The sequence below is a fragment of the Cavia porcellus genome, unplaced genomic scaffold (assembly GCF_034190915.1).
Source record: "Cavia porcellus strain 051 isolate PalLab524CR breed Dunkin Hartley unplaced genomic scaffold, mCavPor4.1 scaffold_1, whole genome shotgun sequence".
Lineage (NCBI taxonomy): Eukaryota > Metazoa > Chordata > Mammalia > Rodentia > Caviidae > Cavia > Cavia porcellus.
In genome coordinates, this window is record NW_026947484.1 from 177,204,051 (window position 1) to 177,230,469 (window position 26,419).

The 26,419-nt window shown below is 36.2% G+C and overlaps 1 protein-coding gene across 5 annotated transcripts in view; it reads left to right on the forward strand.

The window, feature by feature from the left end:
• The window catches only part of Ecpas (Ecm29 proteasome adaptor and scaffold), a 112,742-nt gene that overhangs the window by 72,029 nt on the left and 14,294 nt on the right, over positions 1–26,419 (forward strand). For all 5 annotated transcript variants that reach the window (XM_063260886.1, XM_063260881.1, XM_063260871.1 and 2 more), the window contains 18 exons: positions 341–475; positions 2,052–2,214; positions 2,799–2,971; positions 4,089–4,190; positions 6,540–6,663; positions 10,195–10,340; positions 10,727–10,781; positions 11,819–11,933; positions 12,476–12,544; positions 13,922–14,039; positions 14,350–14,517; positions 17,008–17,087; positions 18,162–18,267; positions 19,355–19,402; positions 20,202–20,323; positions 21,656–21,806; positions 23,437–23,502; positions 25,095–25,184. In XM_063260886.1, the coding sequence (XP_063116956.1) occupies positions 341–475; positions 2,052–2,214; positions 2,799–2,971; positions 4,089–4,190; positions 6,540–6,663; positions 10,195–10,340; positions 10,727–10,781; positions 11,819–11,933; positions 12,476–12,544; positions 13,922–14,039; positions 14,350–14,517; positions 17,008–17,087; positions 18,162–18,267; positions 19,355–19,402; positions 20,202–20,323; positions 21,656–21,806; positions 23,437–23,502; positions 25,095–25,184 (2,031 nt within the window). The remainder of the gene's footprint in view (positions 1–340; positions 476–2,051; positions 2,215–2,798; positions 2,972–4,088; positions 4,191–6,539; positions 6,664–10,194; positions 10,341–10,726; positions 10,782–11,818; positions 11,934–12,475; positions 12,545–13,921; positions 14,040–14,349; positions 14,518–17,007; positions 17,088–18,161; positions 18,268–19,354; positions 19,403–20,201; positions 20,324–21,655; positions 21,807–23,436; positions 23,503–25,094; positions 25,185–26,419) is intronic.

The window sequence follows — 26,419 nt, forward strand, 5'->3', positions numbered from 1 at the left end:
TCTGTGGCTCCTTTTGTACCACAGTAGCAGAATGGAGCAGTTGCAACAGTTAACAGAGAGCCTGTTTCATCCTTTATAGGAAAAGTTTGCTAACTTGTCTTTTAGGTCATGTCTTTGTACTTTTGTTTTGTACTTTTGTATCTTGGATGAAAATGCATGTCAGAATGTGGTTTTATGTATTCAGCTTCTGTTTTGGAATGATAGTTTATTGTGTTCTTTTCTCATGGATATCAATAGTTTAAATATTAAAATATATCATTTTAATTTTAAATGTTGGATGTTGTTAGCAGAAGGATAGTTATATATCATGTATATATTCCTTTTCTTTTGTACTGCTCAGAGTTTGATGAATAGCAGTAAAGAAGAAATGCGTGAATTGGCAGCGTTGTTTTATTCTGTGGTCGTGTCAACAGTTTCGGGAAATGAGTTGAAGTCAATGATAGAACAACTTATAAAGACTACAAAAGACAATCATGTATGTTAACAGTTTTGTCATTATTTTTTATGGAAGATAAGGTTTTATAAAAGTGAGCAATTTTTTTCTTTTGATTTAAGGAGAAAAAAAAAACAAAAAGGGTACAAGTTATACAGAATTTCAGAAAAAATAAACAGTAGGAAATCACTAGTTAATAGATTACATATTGTTATCTTAGAAATAGTTGTTCAAGTTACAAAATTAAAGCATATAAAATGCACTTTCAAACAAATATAAAGTGGACATAGTTTTGTTCAATGATCCAACAAAACTCAGTAATATGGTTATCTATCTTATATACTTAAATATATATGCAGTTATATTCTTTAGAGCACTTTCTTTTCCTTTCTTTTGTACAATGACAATTACACATTTTGGGTTTTATTACTCCCACAGTTCTTATTACTTTCTTTTGAAGAGAGTAAAACCAAATGTGACATAACAGAACAGAGTCAGTCAAATCAAAAGGTTGGACATAATAGATAATATAAAAGCAAAATATTAGGTGATCAACAATGGTTACCATACTGCCTCTTGCTATCTGAAAAAGAATTGCCTATATCATCAGTTATAAATAAAATTGAACAAAACAGTAAAGAATAAAACCAAAACATTGGAGACATTACAGGACTTTAAAAGAAGATAATAGTCAAACGGAATGGGTGTCAAAATGAATCTTACTGTCTTCACAGAAAGTGAGCTATTTTTAAAGTTCCCATCTATAAACTGAGAAATTCTTTGCTTTTGTGATTATAAAGATTAAGAAATAGATTTCAGTTAGTTCATTTCATAGATTTGAGGGTTGTGTCTGAAAAGGTCTGTTATAGGTGCTATGAATACAGTGCTGGGTAAATCCAGGAGAATCCCTCGAGCCACCTGATGCTTGGAAATGGTAGCTCCTTTTCTTCCCCATACCTACTGCTGCCTTTCACTGCTTATCAAAAAACAAATTGTGCTGTATTGGCTTCCTTGTGTTTGAAAGTTTTATCAATTAGAAGTAGGGTCTACTCATTGTATTTTGCTGGTAGTAGGGAGAAATGATTAGTGTACTAATGCTTCTCTTTGCAAACAGTTTAGTTTGCAAACAACATTTAGCAAAAGTTTGCTTCCATTTGCAAATTTTGCATTGGGTGACCAATATAACCACGGCCACCTTCCCCACACAGATACAAATGTAGCTATCTTCCCCAAAATCATAAAGCAGATCAAGTCTGTAAACCCAGGTGCCACTGTATGTTTGAATATTTTGATCTTGTAGTATTGTGTAAATTAGAAGAAAGCATAAGTACTGTGGGAGCATGTGAGTGAGATTAGGGTATCTGAATCTTGAAGTGAATCAAGACAACCTTACTTTTCAGGATTGTTTGTTGTAGAACTCAAGTTTTCTTGTGTTCTTTAAGTTTGGATCATTGATATGTGGTGAAATCTGGAGTGATCATTTTATATATATATTTATTTTTGATCACCGCATTTTTGGTGTTTTTATCAGATATCACTATAAAAACACAGTTATTTCAGTATGTTCTGTTGAGTATGAGAAAGACACAGACATTTGCTATTATGTTATTAAATTCAGAGCCCTGAGATACAGCATGGATCCTTACTTGCATTGGGATTCACAATTGGAAGATACTTGGCTAAAAAGAAAATGAGAGTGGCAGAGCAGCAAGACCTGGAGACAAATTCTGATTTCCTGCCTGACCAAGAGGAACTTATTCAGAGCGCCACAGAAACAATAGGTTATTAATGTTTATGCTGACTTGGCTGTTGTAATTTTTGATTATATTAAATTTTAGTATCTTGTTATAGTAGTATCCCAAATTTATTTAATGTTAAGTAAATTCTATGTTTTTAGTAACAATGAAAAAAAACCTTCTGTGCTTTTCTTCTGTGTGTTTCCATATGACAGGAGAGTGATTCTGTTAGGGGAAAAAATTGAAACTTTCAAAAAAAGCACACTACAGGTGGGCGTGGTTGCACATGCCTGTAATCTCACCAAAGGCTGAGGCAGGAGGGCAGGAGGATTGCTGTGAGTTTAAGGCCAGTCTGGGCTACCTAATGAGTTCAAGGCCAGCCTGAACTACATAACAAGACTCTATTTCAAAAAATCAGAACCAAAACTGAACCAAAGAAACCCCAAAAGAGTACTATGGTCTGTCAGCAATGGTATCTTATTATTGAATAGATGTCCACAAGTAGCCAACCATTATAGACTTTGATTTTATTTTGTTGTGTTTAAAAAGTCTTTACTACATTGCTGATTACTCTGGATCACAAAGATAAATACTTTATTATTCTCTGTTTTGTCTAAATGTGCTTACAGGCTCGTTTTTGGACAGTACCTCACCCCTCTTGACAGTTGCTGCCTGTACGGCTTTGGGTGAAATTGGCAGAAATGGTCCACTCCCAATTCCTAGTGAGGGAGCTGGTTTCACCAAATTACATCTTGTAGAAAGCTTACTAAACAGAATTCCTTCCAGTAAAGAAACAAATAAGGCAAGTCTTTTTTTTTCTCTTTTCCTTCCTTTCTGGAATTTTGTCTTTTTGTAAATGAACAAAACCAAAGTGTAATGAAGGTAGATGCCACTGCAATTGGAGAATTTACTAATATAAAAACGAATGATAAAGAAGAAAGATGAGGTATTTTCTTTTTAGTTAGGAATAATTTGTATACAACTGTAGTATGTGTGTCTTTTGACCCAATTATTCACAATAGGCCCTTAACTGTTACGATTTAAGTATTAAATTTGTCAGAAAATCTTTTGTAATGCAAAAGATAGATAATAAAATGCTTACTAGTTTTGTGATTTTTAGAGCAAATCTAAATATTAACTTCCTGTAGTCAGTTTGGTTTTAAGAAGTTGGCATTAGTAAATGGTGTGAATAATCTGAGAAAAAGAACACTGATAGTTTTTCACTGATAGTTTTTAGAGAAGTATTTTCATAGACTTCAGAACAGTTTTTGTAATTAAAGCATCTGTGTTGAACAATAGATAATTTAATAGGCAGAAGAATCTATGTACTATAAACTGAATAAACACAATGATTTTTTTTCAGTCTAGCTTCTGTTGAAAAATTTCCGAGACCATCACACAGTTTACTTTTTATAAATTATTATTAACTAGTCATTACCAACCATTGTTGACAACTATAATGTGCTAGGATCTATCCTAAGTGTTTTCTGTGCTTTGAAATAAAATCTTTCAGAAAGTGAGTGAAGTATGCATTGTTGTCATCTTTGTATGAGATCATGAGGAATAGCCATAGAGAGATGAAGTCATTTGCCTGTAAAGGCTACTAAAATGATGGAGAGGTGATTTGGTCCTAGGATTTGTGGACCTAGAACCCACATTTTAAATGGAACTTAAAGGATAATAAGCTTAAACCTATCTTTCTCCTTTGGTTGCAGCTATGAATCCTTAATGGACTTTGTTTATGTCTTTCTGCTTTCAGTATCTTACAGTCATAATTCTATAGAATCGGATGATTTTGGTAAAGATTTAGGTATTAGTTTGACAAATTGCCCTCCCTGTCATTTCCTTTTGGAAGTGCTGCTCTGGTATAAAGCTGTAATGAACTTTGCTTTAAAAAAAAAAAAAATGTATTCTTACAGATGAAAGAACGAGCCATCCAAACACTGGGCTACTTTCCAGTTGGGGATGGGGATTTTCCTCACCAGAAACTCCTCTTGCAAGGTCTGATGGATTCTGTCGAGGTATTTATATTGCAACCTGATTGTTAGTTCATTCAAAAGGCATTTGTAATTGTAATTTTACAAGCAGTGAGATTTTAAATTAGACCTTTATTCATTTATTTAACACATACTTAGTTTTCAATGGTTAGCTTTGAATTAGAAATTTCTTCATAATTTTTCAGTAAAGAGCAAAGAGGAAATCTGCTCAGCCAACCAGCAGTGAGGAATGGACCTGTATCAGATTCTCTCCTGATATCACTGGCATAACCACTTGGATAGAAGCTTTTCCTTTGTAAAATCTTTTCTAATTTTGCTGAAATAAATGAAAGCTTATATGGCTTCTTAACTTGCTTCTGATGCCATTATTTTAAGAGTTTAGAAATACAGAAATACATAAAAAATATAGAAACATGGAAATAATGTGGAGAGATCAAGTACAAGAATGAATGTAAAATAAAAAAAACAGTTTCTTCCCCATTCACAGTATCTGTTGTACATTTTGGATCTTCACATTCTCACACCGGTTTCTCTTGTTCGTTGAAGGAAAGATTTTATGCTAGTAATTTTCTAGACAGTGTTTCTTGTTCTTGTTCCCTGAACAACTACTGTGAATATAACAATGCTCAATGTGTTGATTATTGTTACTCTCCTGCTAGCCTGTTTTGAAATTGTTTTACTGTTATTTGTTACCTTTTTATGTTTAAAATAATGTAAAAGCATGAATCAGGGAAGCAGAGTATCTTTACAGTCAATCAGAAGAAAGTTCTAAAGTTCTAACTTTTATTAAATATATATAAATAGAGTGATAATATAGGAACCCCTGTGTGCCTGGTTTACTTTCTCTTTATTTCTGGAATAGAGTAAACCCGGGATATCATAATCATCATTCATAATGGTAGTAGGGGTTTTGATTTTGTTTTTAATGCCAGCTATATTATTCAGAGTAGGTACAGAATTATAAAGATCCTGAGTTGAAATGTCTTTTCTCAGGTTTAAAGTGCTAATAGAAGCTTGTGGCCAGGGAGCCTATAGGGCTTAAGCCCTTCAACTTTTCCTTTGGAGTAGGAAACATATGGTGTTAACTTGACACTTCATCAATACTGGAGCATGTAGTTAGTTGAGTGTGGGAAATGGTGTCTGTGTGCTTTGTGGAGTCACTGTGCTCATGTCCCTTGTATACTGTCTTTTTTTTTTTTTTTTTTTTTTTTTCTTTTTTGGTACCAGGAATTGAACTTAGGACTTTGTGCTTGCTAAGCAGGTGCTGTGCCACTGAGCTACATCCCTGGCCCATGCTGTTTATATTTTTCTCTTCTTATTGTGTCTATTCTTAGATTTCTTTCAATTCACAGTAAATATAGAAAAACGTCAAAGAGAACTAAGGCAGATCCATTCTAGTTTGGGCTAGTGATTCATACTGGTAAAACATGTTAGAATTTCTAGATCAGTTTTTAAACAAACTGTACTACATAGAATTTTTTTTTTCAGTACCAAGAATCAAACTCATGACCTCATGCTTGCCAGGTAGATGCTGTGCCTATGAGCTATATCCCTAGCCCTTATGTAGAATTTTTTATGTTTGACTTTTAAAACATTTTGTTACCAGAAATCAAACTCAGAACGTTACACTTGGCAGGCAGGTGCTATGCCATTGAGCTATATCCCTGGCCAGCAATTTCAGACTTACAGTGAAGTAATGAGTAGTGTGAAGAATTTTGACATACTCTTCATCCAGATTTGCTGAGTTTTAATATTTTACATTTGCTGTATCATTCTCTTTTTTTTCTGAACCATTTTGACAGTAGCTTGTAGATACCATCTAGTTTCAGATGAAAAGCTAATAAATTGAGTTTAAATATTAATAAATTTTAATGGTTACTATTATGCAGTATGATCACACATGCTCTATAGTAGAAGCATTATATACATTAATTTCATCTTATGATGTTAGTAATCTGTGGCCTGTTGAAGTGAGTGTTGGTGTTTTGTTGATGCTGAGAAAAGCTTTCATGATGGTATGTAGCTGGTGAGGAACAGAGAGGAGTTTGTACTGGGTTCTCTGTGGTTTCACAGTCAGTGAATGCCCTATCCTCCTAGATAGACCATATCATGCTTCCAAAGAGTACCATGCATTGCTTAGAAGTTCTCTCTTGAAGGTGAGGAGTACAGTATGGACCTGGACAAAGATCTTTAAGTCATACTTACCTTCTCAGTCATCTCTCACTCTCTCATGCTTTTCAACCATTGAGTTAAGCTAAGCAGAAGAGCGAAAACAAAGCATTTGAGAAACAAGAGATTGAGCAGCTTTTCTTCAGAAAGATTCTTTTGGGAAAAATAATTGTGGTTTCATGGTTCTTGTTTCCTTCTCTGCAGGCCAAGCAGATAGAACTTCAGTTCACTATTGGCGAAGCCATCACTAGTGCTGCCATAGGAACTAGCTCTGTGGCTGCCCGCGATGCCTGGCTAGTGACCGAAGAAGAATATACTCCTCCTTCTGGTACTGAATGCACAGCTAATTGACTTATATTCACCAAGTAACCTTTCTGTGTTTTCTTGATCACATTTGGGGGAAAATTAACTCAATATTTTATATGATTTAGTAATTTGATTTAGTTAAGGAATATACTTGATTAAATAGAACATGAAATTAAGTAAAACTTTCGTTTTTAGCCCTTGGGCAAGCAAGCCAGAAAATTAATAGATTCCCTTCAAACTTGTCCTTTTTTCCTGAAGACTAGTTAGTTTGTTTGTTTATTTATTCTTTTACTTAGTTTTGTTTTAAAGAGGATAAAAAACAATAAAACCAATTAAAACAAACCAGTGTAAAACATACAGGACTTCCCCAACATTACAAAATCAGGAATAGTTACCATAGTGCCTTTTAATATCTTCAAAATAGCGGGAAATACCTTCGGACATAGTAAAAATCAAACAACAGAACAGAATACAAACAATAAAAACAAAACAATGAATGCAATAAAGGACTTCAAAACAAGCCAATAGTAAATCCAAAATGGCTATCGTAATATATGGTTATCTTTGAAATAGCTGCTCCTGCTATCAGATTTAACATAATCAAAACAAAAGAAAATAAAACCTAACCCCCATAAACAAATGGAAATGATATAGGACCTAAAAACAAGACCATAGGAAATCAACAGTGGCTGCAACTCTCAGAAGAAGATCCCCCCTAGATAACACATAGTGTACTGCTGTCCTCTGAGCCCATGATCTGACCACTGGCCCTAGACCTGCAATGTTAGTGAAACAGCAAAGCACCACAGGTATCCAATTGCAATTTCACCTTAATAGCCATCCTCACAGTCTCTGTTTCTCCTGCTTAACTGATCGCTTATGGTGTGTGTGTGTGTGTGTGTGTGTGTGTGTGTGTGTGTGTGTGTGTGGGTGTGGGGGGTACTTCTTGTTTGCTAGCCTGTGCACTAGAAAGGGCAAGGGTTTGGCTGTTCCAACCTGGCGGCAACCCACGTGTGGTGCTAGTTTCCAGAGTGGGTTTGCTTTCTGATGTGGCCTTCTTCTCTCTAGCCCCTGTGCGCAAATGGTGCTGACTCTGAGGATTAGTGTTTTTATCTAGTTTTTAGAAATTGAGGTATAGTAGTTTCCAAATTAGGTCCCCTGATAGTTTATTATACAGTAACAGTCAGTGTCTTTTGCCAGACCTGAAGGTGCACTGGCTTTTAGTGACGATAGTCAAAGGACCATGTGGTTCCTGATTCTGTGTTACAGATACTTAGATTTCAGGTATCTTGTGGTTTGACTTGAATTTGAAATTAAAGTGTATTTCAGTATTTGAGCTAGAAGTTTCTTTTCTTAAAACAAATAGGAAAAAATCATTTTTTTGTGTTTTATTTCTACAGTTGTGGAAATTAAATGGTAGTGTTCTCATTGTAATACTTTAACTGTGAATTGTTTCCATTATGAATACATTAACTTAGTTATTTCATTTCGGGGTTATAGTTAACATTCAGCAGTGCAGTGCTGTGTTCATCTGTTACTTCATTAGCCACCACAAAGAGCTTTCAAAGAAATAGAAAAACACACTTCTGCTTGTACTGTAATTAGGACTGTGGATGATGGAAGCTGAATTAGTCACTTCTCCGGAGACTTCTCTTTAAAAGCATATGAATTAAGCAAGAAGAAATTTGTATTGAAGGAAAAAGGTACTCAAGAAAAGTGACCATTGTTGCTAAAGTCTGGAGTGGAATTTCCCAGGTTGGATGTGAGAGGTGACAGCAGAGGACTGACTGTGAGGGCGCACGCTGAGGAGTAATTTGCTGTGTGAAGCATGTTTTTGATTTCATAGTTGTTCACATAGCAGTTTAAACAGATAAAGGATGGTAGAGACGTGTCACAGCAGTCTTCACATTTACAAGCTTCCTCTGTGTTATCTTGGGCTGTTTTTTTTTTTTTTTTTTTTTTTTTTGTGCCGCGGATTGAACTCATGACTTTGTGCTTGCCAAGCAGGCACTTAATGCCGCTGAGCTAAACCCCCGATCCCCTCTTAGGCTGTTTTTAAAAGATTGATTCTGCTTGGCTTTTTCCCTGTGTGAAAAAGTCTGGTTTCCATTAAATGTTAAGGTAACTGGGCATGGTGGTACATGTTTGTAATTCTAGCATTTGTGTGGCTGAGGCTAGAGGATCTCTCTGGATTCAAGGCCAACCTGGGCTATACAGTGAGTTCAAACACAGCCTAGACTACTTAGCCAGACCCTGTTCCAATAAACAAAACAAAACAAAACAAAACAAAGCTATGTTGTCGTGTCTTTAGGGAAATAGAAACATCAAACATTGTAGAGAAGTGAGTGCTGATGAGCCTTTGACCTGACTTTGATCATGCATGTTTGTATGCCATTTTTAGCTGAGTCCTACTCAGCCTTTAGTAAATAATTTGTTAGTCAGTTATGGCCAAAGTCATGGACATCTCAGTATCTCTAACACGTAATATCTGGCATACTGTGGGACTCTAGTAAGAGTTTATTCCCTTGGTAATTATAGTTGCCCAGTTGGTAGAGTTGTAGCTATCTGGAATTGTGGTTGGGGGAAAGTCAAAGGAAGGTTTTCATCTGAATCTGAGAACTAGGTTAGTATGTTCATTAAGGAGCCATGACTAGGTGAGGCATTAGGGGTGTATTGTACACTATTAATAGGTTGATTAAGATGAAGTGACCGTTGGACTTGGTAACAGGAAAGTAATTGAAAAATTTTTATGAAAAAGAGAGAGGTAAAAGGCAGATTTGGAGTAAGTTTAAGAAAAATTGAGAGGAAGTAAAAGTTTGACCTTGACAGCTGTTTTGAAGGAGTTAGTGTAAAACAGTAGTTCCTGACTCGAGGAGCAAGACATTTAGTAATAGGTGCACACTGGGGAGGATGAATGCTACTGGTCTCGTGTGGGTGGAGGCAGAAGGCAGTGTACAGGACAACTCTGCACAACAAAGGATTATCCAGCCAAATATGTTGGCAGTTGAGAGGGTTGCAAACTCTGAAATAATGAAGGAAAGGAGAAAATGCATGGTAGCTGGAGGAACAAGTGAAGCAAAATAGGATGGTACGTTGGTTTGTTGTTAGATAGAAGACAAGAAAGACCTGGTAGAGAGAGATTTCTGAGAGGGATAACTTTTCATTCTGTGGAACCAAAGTTACTCGAATATACCTTTGAAAGGTTATTTAGCTTTTGCTAGGTTCTGAGGTGAATCATTGATTCCTGCAGCAACTATTTTTTTCTTTTTTTACTGGGGATTGAACCCAGGGCTTTTATGCTGAGCAGGTACATCCTCAGTCTTTTTGAAATTTATTATTTAGAGTCAGTTTTGCTAAGTTGCCCAGGCTGGGCTTGACTGCTTCATCCTTCCAGAGTGCTAGGATTACAAGTGTGTGCTATCACTCTGGGCTACATTTCAGTTGTTTGGATTTTAATGTGTTACAGAACTATTGTATCGAGTAGTTATTGATTTGAATTTAGATTTTCAGGAATCTACTGTTATTTTGTTATTTTTTTTTTACTTTTCTTCAGGAGCCAAAGTGAATGATGTGGTACCATGGGTGTTGGATGTGATTTTAAATAAACATATCATCAGCCCCAACCCACATGTGAGGCAAGCAGCTTGCATCTGGCTCCTTTCCCTCGTAAGGAAGCTCAGTACCCACAAAGAAGTAAAGGTAAGCCATGTTGTATGTGTGATCAGGTCGCTTGGAAACTACAATGTTTTTAAGTGAAGGGTGGAAAGGAAAGTGTATGAAGATGAGGTCATTAACCAGAAGTAGATATTTTGAAATAAGCTCTATTTGAAGGCATGAAGGATGGTAGCCAATAAATACTGAGTTGAAGGTGATCTAACCTGGAGTGCATAAAGTCAGAAGTGCTGAGGAAGGGGAGACACAGACTGGGATAGAGGTTGAATTAGGGCACCTGTAAGGGTAGGGAGGGGGCAACAAGGTTTGTGCCCGCCTTGATTATAAGACAGGTGTTTTGTGCTCCAAAAGTAGCAGTCTTGCTTTCCTGAAGTGGTAAGGTTTCTGTTACAATGACTTTTTTTTTTTTCCAGTCTCGTCTTAAAGAAATTCAGAGTGCATTTGTTTCAGTCTTGTCGGAAAATGATGGTAGGTTCTTGGTAAATATTTAATTTATTTATTTTCTGAGATGTGGTCTTGTTATCTTGCTGTGTTGTCCAGGGTGATCTTTAACTCTCTTGAGCTCAAGTGATCCTCTTGTTTCAGCCTCCTGAGTATTGGAATTACAGGCATGCATTATCATGCCTAGCAATTAAATATTTTATTTCTAAAATTTATTAAACTTACACTTATAATTTTGAAACATCTTGATTATTGAACATAAAACTTCCTGAGCTATGTGATTAAAACAAATTAAACTTTGTTATTAGTATTAATGGTAATAATACTGGTGAAAAAAACTAAAGAGAACTTCTGATTAGGATACAGAAAATTAGATTTCTTTGGTTTTTATCTAGAATTAGAATATGTTTTTGAGCTTTGCATTTAAAACTGTAGCTGCAGCTTCTTTAGTATTGATGCCTCTACTAAGTATTAACTTTTTTCTCTTTCTGATTACCTTTCCTCTCTGATTGAACCTAGGATAAAGTAAATGTGTTAGACATATAAGTAGTAACTTTGTTTTATAACTTGGCTTCACCAATACAATCTTTTATTGACTTCATTTTTAAAAGTTGAATATCAGTGTATTGAAATCCTGTGATATGGTTTTATCTCTGATGTGTATAATTTATATTCTGTCATTGTGCACTATTGAATGACCCTGAGGAGGTCTGTTGCTGTTGTCTTGTCTTGTGAATTTTTTAAAAATGTATTTCTCGGGGTGGGGATTTAGCTCAGCGGCATAAGCGCCTGCCTTGCAAGCAGGCAGTCGTGAGTTCGATCCCTGGTACCGATAAAAAGGAAAAAGACCAAAAAAAAAAAAAAAGTATTTCTCATTGCAGTGACTCCTGGGCCATGTCCTCTGAGTTTCTAGCAAAATTAGCAGATTGATTATGTTTTCCTGTTTTTACTTTGATGTTGTTCTGAGTTAAAGTTAACTCAACTTTTAAGAAAATTTGGCTTGATGGTGTTAGTTGCATTTTAAAAAAATAATAGAATTATGTCTAAATTTTTTTTTTTAACAGAACTTAGCCAAGATGTTGCCTCAAAAGGCCTTGGGTTGGTTTATGAACTAGGCAGTGAACAAGATCAACAGGAGTTGGTGACTACACTTGTAGAAACACTGATGACTGGCAAAAGGTATGGTGAACTTGAGAATTTCAGACTTACATATGGTAAGTATGTACATACGGAGAATATGCTAAAATGAAGGAAGATTTAGCTTTATTTATACATCCCAGTGCATTTATTTACTTTAGAAACATGCCAGTAGGTCAAACTTTGAAAGTTGAAAGGTCTCAGGGTAATTAAAGCATTGGTTTACAAAAATGCCATAGTTATGGATGGCTAGTCTGTGATCTGTGAAGACTATGTAGGCAAAGTCAGTCTTTGAATTGGTTGCTGCTTTATGTTGCTTTCCTGTTGGGAAGAAGCACTTTTCATTGTGTGGCCACATTTAATTCAGTGTGGTTTTGATGTCTTTTATGTTTATTAATTTGTTGAGTCTAGATTTGATTTTGTAAGGTCTCCAGCCTAACAAAGAGTTGACTCCTATATCTTGCATACAGTAAACAGTTGATAAGGAGTTTAGTTTTATCAGTTTACAAATGAAATGCATCTGTTAGTTGAATACTGCTATAGGAAGTTTGAGGCTAATTTAAATTCCTGTTATTTTGGTATAGAGCTAAACATGAAGTTTCTGGAGACACAGTGGTATTTCAAGGGGGATCCCTTGGCAAAACACCAGATGGGTAAGTATGCCAAATCCATTGATCAATTAGTGTAGATGTCTTTAAATTTTTTTTTTTTTAAGTTTGGTAAATAGAGCTGTTGTGAAGTTGATTTTTACCCTCCTAGGAAATGTTTGTTGATGGCAAAATAAAACTTGTATGGAAAAATCCTGCTATCTTAGATTGGGTTTCTTGGTCTCTGAGAAGGAGATTTATATTGTGAAGGTTTGTTGGGTAGTCCCCTGAGGATTGTGTTTGGGGAGCAAGCCAGAAAGAGGACTGTTGGCAGAGGGAGTGGCTGAAACGACTGCCATTACTTTAGCAGGTCCTGAACTCTCAGTGAGCTCTGAGCTTTGGGGGATGGCTGTTTGTTGTCCTGCTCTTAGATAGATTCCAGGTCTTTTTGTTCCCTCATGAGAACATACCCTCTTAATGAACAGCCATTGGCGGTGGCGGTGCCCTGAGAAAGGCCATGATCTTGGGCTCTCAGGGAAGTTCTGGGCAATTAACTAAGCTAAGAGCTTTTAGCTCCCAGACCTTTGACAGCTAGTGTACCTCCTTTTTTAGTGGGGGCAACTCAGTGTTTTAGAATTGTCCCATTTACCAATCACATTAATTCTTTGAACTTTATCTCTTTTATCATTATTCCTTGTGGTTGTGCTGTTACTTTTTGTGTAAGAATTGCCAGGTAATCCTGTGCTGCTTGCTCTATCTTCCTGTGGACTTAAGAATAGGAGAAAGCTACATGTTGTTCATTTGGTCCTTACATTCTTCTGCAGAGCTCAGTTTTCATATCAAAAGTGTTTTATTTCCCCATGATACTGGAGTTGAATCTAGGACATTGTGCTTGCAAGGCCAATATACTGTTGAACTATATCCACAGCCCCCAAAGTTTTTACTTCACTTACTCTGTTTATAAACTGAGTCTTTAAAAAAAATTCCTGACTTTTCAAGAGCTAAGACAAAATCATTAGATATTTGAGCAAATATTATTCCTTCAGTGTAAAGTTAGCTGTGTTTAAAGAAGTTATCAGCATTAGGATGGTCTAACTTAGAAAAAGACTTGGGGGAGACAAGTGACTTGTGATTTTTGTACACTCTAATGAGGAATAACTCAATTGTGTCCCATTTGAGGGCTTCACTTTCATGAGTGTTATAGGTACATTTTGACTTTTTACCAGCAGCAGTGTAGAGGGGCTTAGGATTTGTTGGTGATCGAATTAGGCAGCTTTTTGTGTTCTTCTCAACTTGATGTTATGTCTCCATGGTGATAATTCATATTAGAAATTGACTAAAAATGTAATTTTAAAATGGTTCAGTAATTTTGGTGAGGTAATATGTATTAGTCTGGAGATAGAGAAATACATTATTGCATACTTCTTTTTCTCTGTTTCTAAGCCAGGGCCTTTCTACTTATAAGGAGCTTTGTTCTTTGGCAAGTGATCTTAGTCAGCCAGATCTGGTATATAAATTTATGAATTTGGCCAACCATCATGCAATGTGGAACTCAAGGAAGGTAAGTTTTATCACTGGGCAGGTTTTCTACTTTTCCCCTTCCAAACTCAAGCATGCCATGTTGGCACACAGTAGCAGTTGGTATGCAGTGGATTTTGTGAACTTCTGCAACTGGGAGCCATACCATCACCTGGGAGCCATACCATCACCTGCCTACTATTACGGATTGATAAAGCTAGAACACCCAATAAATCAGACTGTTTAGGGAAAAGTTTGGGAGGGAGAATTGTTTTGTTCTCATAGATTCAGTGTTAGTGTTTTACTGTAGCAGATAGGTTTGAACCACTTCATCTTATTATCACCATTTTTAGGGTGCTGCTTTTGGTTTTAATGTCATCGCCACGCGAGCTGGAGAACAACTGGCTCCTTTTCTGCCTCAGCTGGTTCCTCGTCTTTATCGTTATCAGTTTGATCCCAACCTTGGCATTCGACAAGCCATGACAAGTATTTGGAATGCGTTGGTCACTGACAAATCAACGGCAAGTATCTGTGAACCCCAGTGTGTCTGCAAAACGTTGTAGTTTGTTCAAATTCACCCATGAAGTTTCAGCCCAGTGCTCATCCTCTTATCTTGTATACTTATTTTTTTAAAATAAGCTTTCGTTCATTCCTTGTTTACTTCCTTCTCTTAAAATATCAAAGATGCTATAACAGTATTGAAATTTTAAAAATTTATTGAAGCAGTCTAAATGTCCATTGGATGAGTGGTTAAATAGCAGTATGTTCAACAGATAGAGCTATATGTTGATAAGCAGTATTGAAGGCTTGGAAAATGAGTCCTAGTTCCTCTTTTGTTGTATGTATATGCTTATGTATATGTATTTATGTGGTACTGGCACTTAAACAAACCTGGGGCTTCATGTTTGCTGCTAGGCAGGCAGTTCTAACACTAAACTACATCCCAGCTCTTGAATTTTTTTTTTTTTTTTTTGAGGCAGCATCTAACTGAATGTTTTAGGCTGCTCTAAAACATGAAGTTTTCTGGTCTCAGCCTCCAAGTTGAAATTGTAGGCATGTGCCAAGACACCTAGCAGAGTTCTACTTTTAAGTAGTTTCTTTTCAGTGAAGAAGACCCCATGTATTTTCTTTCTTGATGTTCTATCATCTGGTTATTTATTCTGTATTACTTTCACATAGTAAGAGTTTCCAGGGTTTACCTCTGAGTACCAGTTGCTCTTTCAGCTTTTGCAGTATCAGTTTCAGGGGATATAAACATAGTGGTTAGTGTGACAATTCCCAGTCCTCTACTTCTGCCTCAGATGTGACGTGTACTCCAGACTTTTATCTGTCTGCTTGGTTTCTTCCCTTAGCTGTTGTTTCAAATACCTCCTTACTTTAGTGTCCAGAGCAGGGCAAGACTTTAATAAAGTGTTCTTTGAATTCACTTTCTTTTTTTTTTTTTTTTTTTTTTTTTTGAGACAAGATCTTACTGTGCAGTTCAGGGGCTGGCCTTGAGCTCGCTTTGTAGCCCAGGCTGGTCTCGAACTCTCAGTGATCCTCCCGAGTGATGGGATTACAAGCATGAGCCACCATGCCCGGCTGAATTCACTTTCTTTTTTCCAGATTCTTTCCTGGTCTACAAATTATCACGTTTCTCTTATCTTTGCCTTCTGTCATCTAATTATCTGCATAATCAAATGAGGAAAAGTGATTTTTAAAAATGCAAATTGTATTGTATCATTTAAGAAGTTTAAAATCCTTCTTTGGTTTTACAGCTCATTTTAAGTAAATTCTGTGATCCTTTCCATGTTTTAAAAGTCCTTGCATATGATGTGAGGCCCTTTTTTCTTTTTTCATGTGGTAGTTGAATGCATTCCTGTTCATGAGATAGCTACTTGAAGGTTGAAGCTTCTTGAAGGTTGAGCTTTGAAGGCTTGATGAGTTCTGTTTGTGGTACCTCTGGATCATCCAATGTGTAGTGCGTCAGTGAGTCTTAAAGATATGAGTTTAAGGCAAGGCCTGTGCTCTTAAGATGTGAGCTTAATACCCCTGTGTGAGTGAAAGGTGAGGCTGTGATGACATCATCTGTGGGGAGAGGAGAAGGGCACAGGAGGGTACCAGCTTTTTCAATTTTAGGTGTTATTTATCTTTATGTTTTGGTTTTCTTACCTGTAAGTGAGCATAACAAAAACTTTTTTACCTACAAGAGTAAAAATGAAAAGGCCGCAAGTTCTGAGAGTCTTTGGATTTATAGATGTGAAAACTGAGTGTACATCAATTTGTTGTTATTACCAGGTTGATAAGAATACATCAGAGCAGAGGCTTAGAATGTTAAACTCACCTTTTATCCTGACCAGTCATACTTCCTTATGAACCAGACACTGCAAGATACTGAGGATAAAAGATGAAATATTGTCCTCACCCTTGAGGTCTCCAGTGTAGTGGGGCAAGGGTGTTACTGTGTAGTCTCATGTGACGAACCTTAAGAAGGTATTATGGGAAATGAGGGCATGAAGAATGTCCCTAGACCAGAGTTCTCTGGGTAGTGGCTAATTAGAATCTTTTTTTTTTTTTTTTTGGTACTGGGAATTGAACTCAGGACCTTGTGCTTTCCAGGCAGGCGCTTATGCTACTGAGCTATGTCCTCAGCCCTAATTAGAATCTTGGTGGGTAATTTTAAGTTAGTCCGCTAAGTAGGACATGAAGAATATTATGGTAGAGGTAGTATGTATGTGCCAAAGAATGGAAGTGAGATAGGACAAGATATCTTTGGAACTGTGTTCAAGGCTTTGTGTTCATGCTTAGGTGTTTGGATTTTAATCTCTTACACTGAGGGGGAAAAGTATTGATAGTTTACATTTCAGAGTGATTATTCTGAAGTGATGAAAGTGGGGATATATTTTTAGGCCAAAGGGCTTAGAGATATTTAGGTTGTTTAATATAGAAATAAGATCAGTATAGTTAAAAAGTGAATAATTTGCTTGTTGGTGAATTTTATATTTTTAAATTGATTCTCTTGCTTTTATTAGGTTGATAAATATTTGAAGGAAATTCTTCAAGATTTGATTAAGAACCTTACCAGCAATATGTGGCGAGTTCGAGAATCCAGGTACTATTTGTAAATATAAGACTAGTCAAACATAACTGAAATGTATTTTTCCTTCAAAGTTTCCTACCTATGTAAAAAGAATAAAAACCACTAAAAAGCCTATTTCTGGTTTGGGTAGACAGTTACATTTTTGTTAATTATTAAATCTCTGATCAATGATTTTTCTAAGTTTATCTAAGAATGAGATTAAGCCAACTATGCCTAAAATACCAGTACACTAGGAGGCTGATGCAAGAGGATTGCAGTTTGGAGACCAGACAACAATTTAATCAGACTAACAATCAATCAATCAATCAATCAATAAATAAATAATCAATCTTGGGTGCAGTTTAGTGCAATGCTCTGGCCTTCAGTTCTTAGTACTGCCCACCCCAAATACACGAAATCGAAGTTGAAGATCATTTTTTTTGTCTTTGTCCTTTTCATCAGTACCGGGGATCGAACTCACGACTGCCTGCTTGCAAGGCAGGTGATCCAGCCCCTGGATCATTTGTTAAATTGAAAGACATCAAGATATATCTTTAAGTTGGATGTGGTTGCGCCTACCTATAGTCTCAATACTGTGGAAGAGAGAGTCAGAAGATGGCTACCCTGGGCCCAGCCCGAGCAGCTTGATGACTTAGTGACACTGTATCTCAAAATGAATAAAAACAACTATGGCTGGAGTTGGGTGGGGAGTTCCTGGGACCTAAACCCCAGGATTACCAAAGAAATAAGAAATATCTTCATATACTCTCATGACTTCGATGAGTAGCATCTATTTTTATATATAATTTATGTAAAATTTTGTAATTTATATTTATTTATTGCCTGCTATATGCTTGGCAGCCTGCTAGTGCCTAAGGGCATACTGGTGAGTAAATAGTGGTCTGTCACGATGGTGGGAAATAAACATTTGATGATTGGAAATGCCATATATATGTAATACATTTGAGGTACTAAGAGAATAGTCCTGGGGAAAGAGGATTAGGATTGTAAATATAGACAAAATCTATATCATTGTTTGATATAAAATGTTTCACAGCAGAATATTGAGCGTTATCATATATTTGAAATCAAATTTTTTATTTTCAGCTGTTTAGCTTTGAATGATTTACTGAGAGGAAGACCCTTAGATGACATCATTGATAAACTTCCAGAAATTTGGGAAACACTTTTTAGAGTACAAGATGATATCAAGGTATTACAGAAATAAATCTGCAGTTGTTTATAGAATAGCTTAAACAGGAACTATGAAAACATGTTAAATTATTTCAGAAGTCTGTATCTAGACAATTTTGAGAAATTATAGTTTCTTCTCAAAACTTTCACTTGGATGTGTCTGTGAAGTTGCAGGGTTAGATTATCTTTAGATATAAGTCAAACTGACTTACATCTAAAAATACAAGAAAGGAAAAGATGGCTATCGCCTGATTTTCTTTTCAGTAGACATATTATGATACTATTGGCTTAGGGGCAGATAATTATTTTAAAACAATTAAAAACAAATTTACTTTGATAAAGTTCATAAAGATGGGTCTGTTGTTCCCAAATAACATTAATGAATATTTCTCTGAGTTTTTCTCAGGAGTGTTAGTTTCACATTAGTATAATAAAATATCTGAGATTATTAACTTATAAACAGAAAAGGTTTATTTTATTTCACAGTTTTGGAGGTTCCATTGTTTTGGGCCTCAAGCAGGAACATGTAGTAAAGTAAAACAGTTCAGTTCATGGCTAGGAGGGAAAGAGGAAGAAGGAAAGAGAAGGAGGAAGAGTCCAAGATCCCACAGTCCCCTTCAAGAGTACACTGCCATTGACACCTGAGGACCTCCTGCTAGACCTCACCTCCTGAAGTTTCTACCACCTCCCAGTAATGCCACCACGTAGACCCAGCCTTTAGCACAAGAGCCTTTGTGAGACAGAATTTAAACTGTAACACTGGGCAAGTTAGATTTAAGTATTTTATTTTTTATCCTTATAATTAGGCATTTCAGACTTGCCTTTCTTTTTACCTTATTTATTAGAAATTTTAACTGTTTCAAAATCCCTAAATCTTTATATATTTAGTTTCTGAGTTATATTTTTAGTTCTGAATTATTATACTCAATAGCAAAAAATTTAGAAGGTCAAAATAGACCATACTATATTTTTAAAAATAATATGGCATTATACAGTGTTGTGATCTTGATTGAGAGTAGAATTTTTCACTAATGATACTGTAATTAACTGTCCATTGTAAGGTAGATGAGATTAACTTGTTTGATGGCAGACTTTTCTCACTTTAGGAGTCTGTACGAAAAGCAGCAGAACTTTCTCTGAAAACCCTGAGCAAGGTGAGAGCTCCTGTCTAATAACAGTGATGGAGTTAAACAAGATTCTTTGTGACTTTGACACTGCTGTCTTTTTTATCGCTTAAGATAACATTTAGTTTGTAGTTGCCTTCACATTGTAGTTCAGTGCTATTACAATGAATGAGAAAGTAGGTGTTGTTGCATCAGAATACAGGTATCTCAAACACAGTATACTTCTGTTCTCTTTAAGTGGAAAGCTTCTGCATGCCTTTACGTGAGGTATAACTTACACCTGCCCATGAAGAGCACATTACCTACTTGAATCAAACAAATCTATTTTTTCCTTTTACCATATATATTTATTTATGATATTGGCAAACTTTCTGAAACTAGTTTGCCACTTGAACTTGATTTTGTGATTATCAAGGATTTTAACATTCTAGTTACATATACAGTACCTTGTCATAGGTCACATCTTTAATAAGTAGTAAAACTTTTAAATCAAGGTGTTTGTCATTCCAGATTTGTGTTCCTTACTAGTGTATTGTCCTACTACCTAAAAGTGTTGACAGTGATACTTTAAGCACTCTTAAAGTGCTTGCTTATACTCATTTTATCTCACTTCTGTTGTTCCTTATTTCACAAGTTAGAAAAATAAAAATTTAGAGAGTAAAATGCATTATGAATTGGCAGATTTAGGACTCAATGCTCATTTCTCTGTTTTTCCATCTTAGTAGGCTCACTCTTTTCTACTGATAGTGAAGTAAAAAGGATTTTGTTAAATGAATGCTTTATTGATGGAGAGGTCAGTTTTACTAGTTCTGTGTTCTTTGTACGTGAGGTTTGTGTGAAAATGTGTGACCCTGCGAAAGGTGCGGCTGGCCAGAGAACCATTGCTGTCCTCCTCCCTTGTCTTCTGGACAAAGGAATGATGAGTCCTGTGACAGAAGTGCGAGCCCTCAGGTATGAGTCAGCCGATGAGAGGAATATTGAATCGCTTGCTTCCTAGCCATTGGGTAGGGATTGTTTCTTTAAGTCTTAGATTCTGGAAGTTAAGAAGAGGTAGACTGTGGACAAGCCATTGAGGTAACCCAGACATTTATGAAAATTATTGAGTCAGAATATGTTTGAAGTAACTTTCTCAGGGGAGCTTATTTTTGACCAGCATTCTTTTTATTTATTTATCTTTTGGTACTGGGAATCGAACTCATGACCTCATGCTTGCCAGGCTGGAATTGTGCCACTGAGCCATATGCTGGCCCTTTGACTAGCATTCTGAGTTGCATGGTACTCTATTGTCGCTGGTTCTTACCATTTCACCATTTGTGCCATAGTTGCTCACAGGTTGCTTATAGCACTTTGTAATGCTACTGTTCTGCTACCTTGGTAAAATAGTCTATCTAGTGATCGTTAGCGGCTTTGGTATCCCTGAGAGGATGGCTGATGGGAGACATTATGATGATCCAAAGCAGTCAATCTTGAACTCAGTGATCACTTTTCACAGCGTAGAAAGATACCCAGATATGAGTGTCCTGATGTGACTCAACATGATACATGTAGCACTTCTTATAAAAGATTCTTTTTTTAATAATTGAATTTCAACTTGATTTAGCCTACAGATCTGGATAGAGGTCAGAAAATACATTAAATGACATAACTGCAGCACAGTCAATGAAAACATAAATAGAACTAAAAGAGGAAGATGTCTATGAAAAAAGATTCAAGGAATGGAGTAATTTGGAGTAGATGAATTCTAGATCTTCATTCCAATAAAACAGTGTTTAAAAAATTTGTGAAACAATAAGGAAAATTTTAGTGTTAGAGGATAAGAAAAAGTTATTAGTGTTTTAGAGTGTGAAAGTGTTACTCTGATTATATTGCTGCTGACATTGTGTTGTAGAATGTGCTTTCTTTACGGCAGTGACAAGGGGAAAATAGTGGCAGAACGGATTGAGGGAGATAGAAATAAAGCAGAGTTGACCAAATGTTGCTGAGTTTTGAACTAGGTGGAGAATACAATGGCTTTCATTTAGGATCCTCTTTACTTTGATATGTACTTGAAAATATCTGTAATAAAAAAGATTTTTAAAAAGTCAGGGGAATGAAGGTGCCCTGGATTTGAGTCCTCCCCCTTCCCCACCCGCCCCCAGTTGCCAGGACCAGGTTCTAACCACATGACCATGTGAGTACGTATGCATCAGAATTTAGTAAACTGCAGAATATCTCATGAGTAGATGTGTAAGATTTCTTATTTTTGGTAAAAGGACTCAGGAATTGTGTTCTGTGTGTCTGTAGCATTAACACCCTTGTGAAGATCAGCAAAAGTGCAGGAGCCATGTTAAAACCACATGCACCAAAACTCATCCCAGCTCTGCTAGAGTCCTTAAGTGTGTTGGAGCCTCAGGTTCTCAATTATTTGAGCCTCCGGGCTACAGACCAAGAAAAGGTGAGTTGATAGCAGAAGTATATTGGTAAATACTGTGAAGGAAGAGACCTGTCAAGGTACTGAGGTCCATCTGAGTAGTACTTCCAAAGTGCTTTGACAGACTCTGTAACTCATGTGATATTCTCAGCACTCTTATAAACAAAAACAGCTTCACTCCTGTGACAGCCTGCAGTGTTTTACTAATTTTTCAGAGGGGGCAGAGGGTTTGGCTTATACTACTGTGTGAATCAGATGAAGACTGACAGCATCTTTAAAATGTATGAATATGAATGTAATACAGTTTTTGTACACTGTTGTTAGGATTTGAGTTTATACTTGTAGAGTCCTATGGCCTTCTCCCTGCCCTAAAGATAAAGAGGACTTGTCTCTAGACTTTAGTGTTTCTTAGAATTGCTCCAGTTTTCAAATATACTGTTGCCTTGTCTTTAATCAGAATCATTTTTTAAAGATTGCAAATGAAACGTAAGCAAAATTAAAACAACACAGAAAGGGTAAAATACAATCTGTTAGGGGTCTCCACTGTGCTGTGCCTTTTTAAAAATTCTTTTATAGTCATAGGCTAAAAAACCAAACAAACGTACTAAAATAGACTTGAGTGTTGTTCTGCAACTCAGTCTTTTAAAATTTAAAGATATGTCATGTCTTTATATAGATTTATTTTACTCTTTTGAATTCTAGAGTGAGATCATTTTGAATTTTTGTAGGATTTTGCAACATCAAAGGTTATGAATCCCCCTCCCCGACCTTTGCCATCCTTGCCTAATGACAGTCTGACAAAAAAGATTTCAGTTTTATTTTGCATGTTTCTTGTATGGGAGTGTTCATTGTCTTTTCATATAGTACTGTCTCATTATACAGTATTTCTACTGTGAATTGTACTTTTGTTCCATACATATTTTTCTACTTGGCTTTTTTTAACCTTTCATTTTATTTATTTATTTATTAAGCTCCTGTCATATGTATCTTGTCTCGTTCACCATTTGATTTTGATTTGCCTAAACTGTTCTCCTAAATGCTGTAGTTCTGACCTCTAACACTGTTTCTTCCTCATTTTCCAATCTCTCCTCTTCTGGCAGTAGACTCACCTTCTTAGGTTCCCAAGGAATGCTCGTTACATATTAGGAATTAGGAGACAAATTTCTGGTCCTAACTTTGCAGCCCTAGAGAAATAACTTTACATTCCTTTCCTCATGTATTTTTCCTGAATAACCTGTCTGCCAGCATAACTGTGACTAAAATACTGTTGTTTATATGAAGCCTCATTACAGAGCTAAAGAACTAACTGTATACATTTTTTATTTTGTGGAAAATTCTCAAAAACCTTAGATAGAAGTTTAGTTTCTTCCTTTATGTAGTGGCTAGGGCACCGAGTTCCAAGAAAGCTGGATGACTTGCTCGAGCCAAGTGTGTTAACTTCTCCTGATTGTTTGAATTTCTCACCTTGAGTCACTACTTTCCAGGTGAATTGTTGAATGAGGGTTAAGAAAAACTAGAGTTAGACTTATCTTTGACTTTATTATAGATTATCTTTTTTAAGAGTTCTTTTGTTTGGAAGTAAAGTCCTCTTGTGGGGTTTTGTGTAGCCCGTTCCTAATTAGTTGAATGAAATGAGTGAATCTGTGTTCTTCAGGCTGCAATGGACAGTGCTCGACTCAGTGCTGCCAAATCCTCTCCCATGATGGAAACAATCAATATGGTAGGTTTCTAAGCATCCTGAGAACGGTTGCTTTCCTTCATGTGTAATCCTTCAGTGTCTTTGGACTGCATTAAATGAAACAGTTTGAAGGGATGCATCAAGTAGTTATTGGGACTCTAGGTTTTTTTCCTTCTTTTCCTTCTTTTTTTGAGACAAGGTCTCACTATGTAGTTTTGGGTGGCCTCTAACCGGTGGCAATCCTCTTGCATCAGCCTTCTGAGTGCTGGGTGTATGCCACTGTGCCTGGTATTTTTTTCTTTTTAAAATACTTTATATTTTAAAATTTGTAACGAGGACGTAAAATCTGTACATATTTATGAGTAGTTTTTGGGGGTTTTTTGGTATTGGGGATCGAACTCACAACCTGGCGCTTGCCAGGGAGGCACTGTGCCACTGAGCTATCTCCCTGGCGCTATGAGTAGGTTTTTCTTAATTCTGTATATTCTTTTTGTTACTGAATGAAGTAATTTTCCAAATGCTAGAATGAAGTAGTCCAAATTTTTGTCACAGGGTGTAGTAACGTTAAACGTTCCCTCTATAACTCTATTTCTGTATATATTTTGGTCTGCCTATTTAGAAAGAAATGCCTATTTGGCATTTTTCTTCTGCCTCTTCCTGAGAGCTGTTTTTAGGGCAGACCAAGAAAGTGAAAGCTAGAGATAGTGAATAAAGTAGGTGACATAGAAGGCTTGTGAAGGGAACTAAGCAGTGATGTGTTGTTTCAGTTATAGGAAGGGATTTGCAGTGAAGAGTTGCCTGGAACTTTGAGTTCTTGGGGGTCTTTTTTTCTTTTTTCCTTTTTTTTTTTTTTTTTGGTCTTTTTCGTTTTTTTTTTTTTTCCATCGGTTTCAGTGATCGAACTCATGACTGCCTGCTTGCAAGGCAGGCGCCTATGCCGCTGAGCTAAATCCCCAGCCCTGTTCTTGGGGTCTTGAGAGAGTCAACTCTGGTAGGCATTTCCTGCAGTGGTTAACTAAGAGCTTGTGACCTATTGGAAATTGTCTGGCTAAGAAGACCACAATATTAGACAAGAAGGATAGATATTTTTTAATGCCCATGGGGGAGCTATTACCAAAATTTGATCCAAAGGTATTATGTCCTCCTTGAATTATTGAGGCCAAGTACAGTTTAAAAAAATAGGAATAGTTAACAGATACCATAGGTGATTGCATTATTAGAAATATGTATACCAAATCAAGGAATTTATCTAGTAAATTGAATTACTAAGAATTGTAGAATAGGCTAAGCATGGTGAAAAAGGTTAGTTTTAACATAGGCTTTTTATATTGTACATTGATTGATAAAGAGGAAACAAGTTCAGAAAGATCCTTTATACTTAAGTAATCATTTTTTTAATATGTTGATTTTTAAAATTATTTTGTTTTATCTTGTTTTTAATGTCAAACTACTGATGATTTTTTTCTGTGTGTAGTATAATGATGGTTTACTGAAATCAGCAAAAGCACACCAGTGGCTTTTCAGCTTTATGTCAAATTCTGTGTGTATACATTTGACACGGTCAGTTTTTAATTGAAAATGTGGTACTGACTTATTTGCTAAGGCTAATCTGTATATTTATTCTTTTCCCAAAGTGTCTGCAGTATCTTGATGTGTCAGTGCTGGGGGAGCTAGTTCCTAGATTATGTGAACTGATCAGAAGTGGTGTAGGCCTTGGAACTAAGGTAAGCAAGTGTGTTTGTCAAAGAGGGAGTATGCATCTGCATTGGATTTTAGATATAAAAATATCATGCTTGAAATTTATATATTCATAAAACCTAATATTTATACACATTTTGTGTCTGTGACTACACTAATAACTTTTATGTATTTATTTTTTTTTTGATGGTCCCGAGGATTGAACCAGGGCCTTTACATTGAGCTATATATATCCCCCCCCCCCCCCCCCCCCCGCATTTATCTTTTGGCACAGGATTTTGCTATGTTCCTAAGTTGCTTGGTTTAGGCTCAAACTTTTTGATCCTCTTGCCCAGCCTTGCAGGATGCTGGGTTTACAGGCATGTACCACCACCATACTTAGCAACACTAAGAATTTAATTGATTTGAAAATAAAACATGATGCTAATTCAGGAATACTGTCTTACTTTCTGAGTGCAATTATTTCTGTTTCCTGGTTATCATTGTGTCCTTTAGTTCTCCATTGTTATATGTTAATAGAGATCTCATATAATTGTTAGGTGGTGGCTATTTTAGGCCATGATTACAAGTTTTCTTAGAGGGGACAACAGGATAGAAAAAAATACCTTCTTTTGAGATCTTACAAGGGTCAGTTTCTCCACTTTTTTTCTCATGACAGAAATCAGTATTAATATTTAAAATTTTAATATTTATTGCTTTGTAATGGTAGCACATTTTTATTAAAAGTAGGGAAAGAGACTCTGCAGACAAGTTTAGGCCAAGTAAAAGCAGAAAAAGAAGTATATCCTACAGCATGAGGGCAGGCCACCAATCAAGAGCAACACACAGTTGCCAAAATTTTAACATTTATATGTCAGGAGAAAGTTAAAAATAAAAATGTTTATAACTTTACCATGAAGAGAAAGCTGCTATTTATAATTGGGAATGTTTTGTCTCAGTATATTTTCTATACATGTATCTCTTGCTCTGTTTTCTGTGATACTCTATAGTATTGATATGCACATTTTTTTCAGTCTATCAAGGGACATCTGATTGCTTTCAGTTTTCACAAAACTGTTAAGCAGGCTGGGTGTGGTGGTACATGCCTGTAATGCTAGCAAATGCTGAGGCAGGATGCGAATTTGAAGCTAGTTTGGGCAACATAGAGAGTTCAAGGCCAGTCTGAACTAGATAATGAGATCATGTTTCCAAACAAGTTAACAAAGCTCTCTGGTGAATGTCTTTGGCTCCACTGAAAGCTGTTTCCTTTTGCTAGGCATCT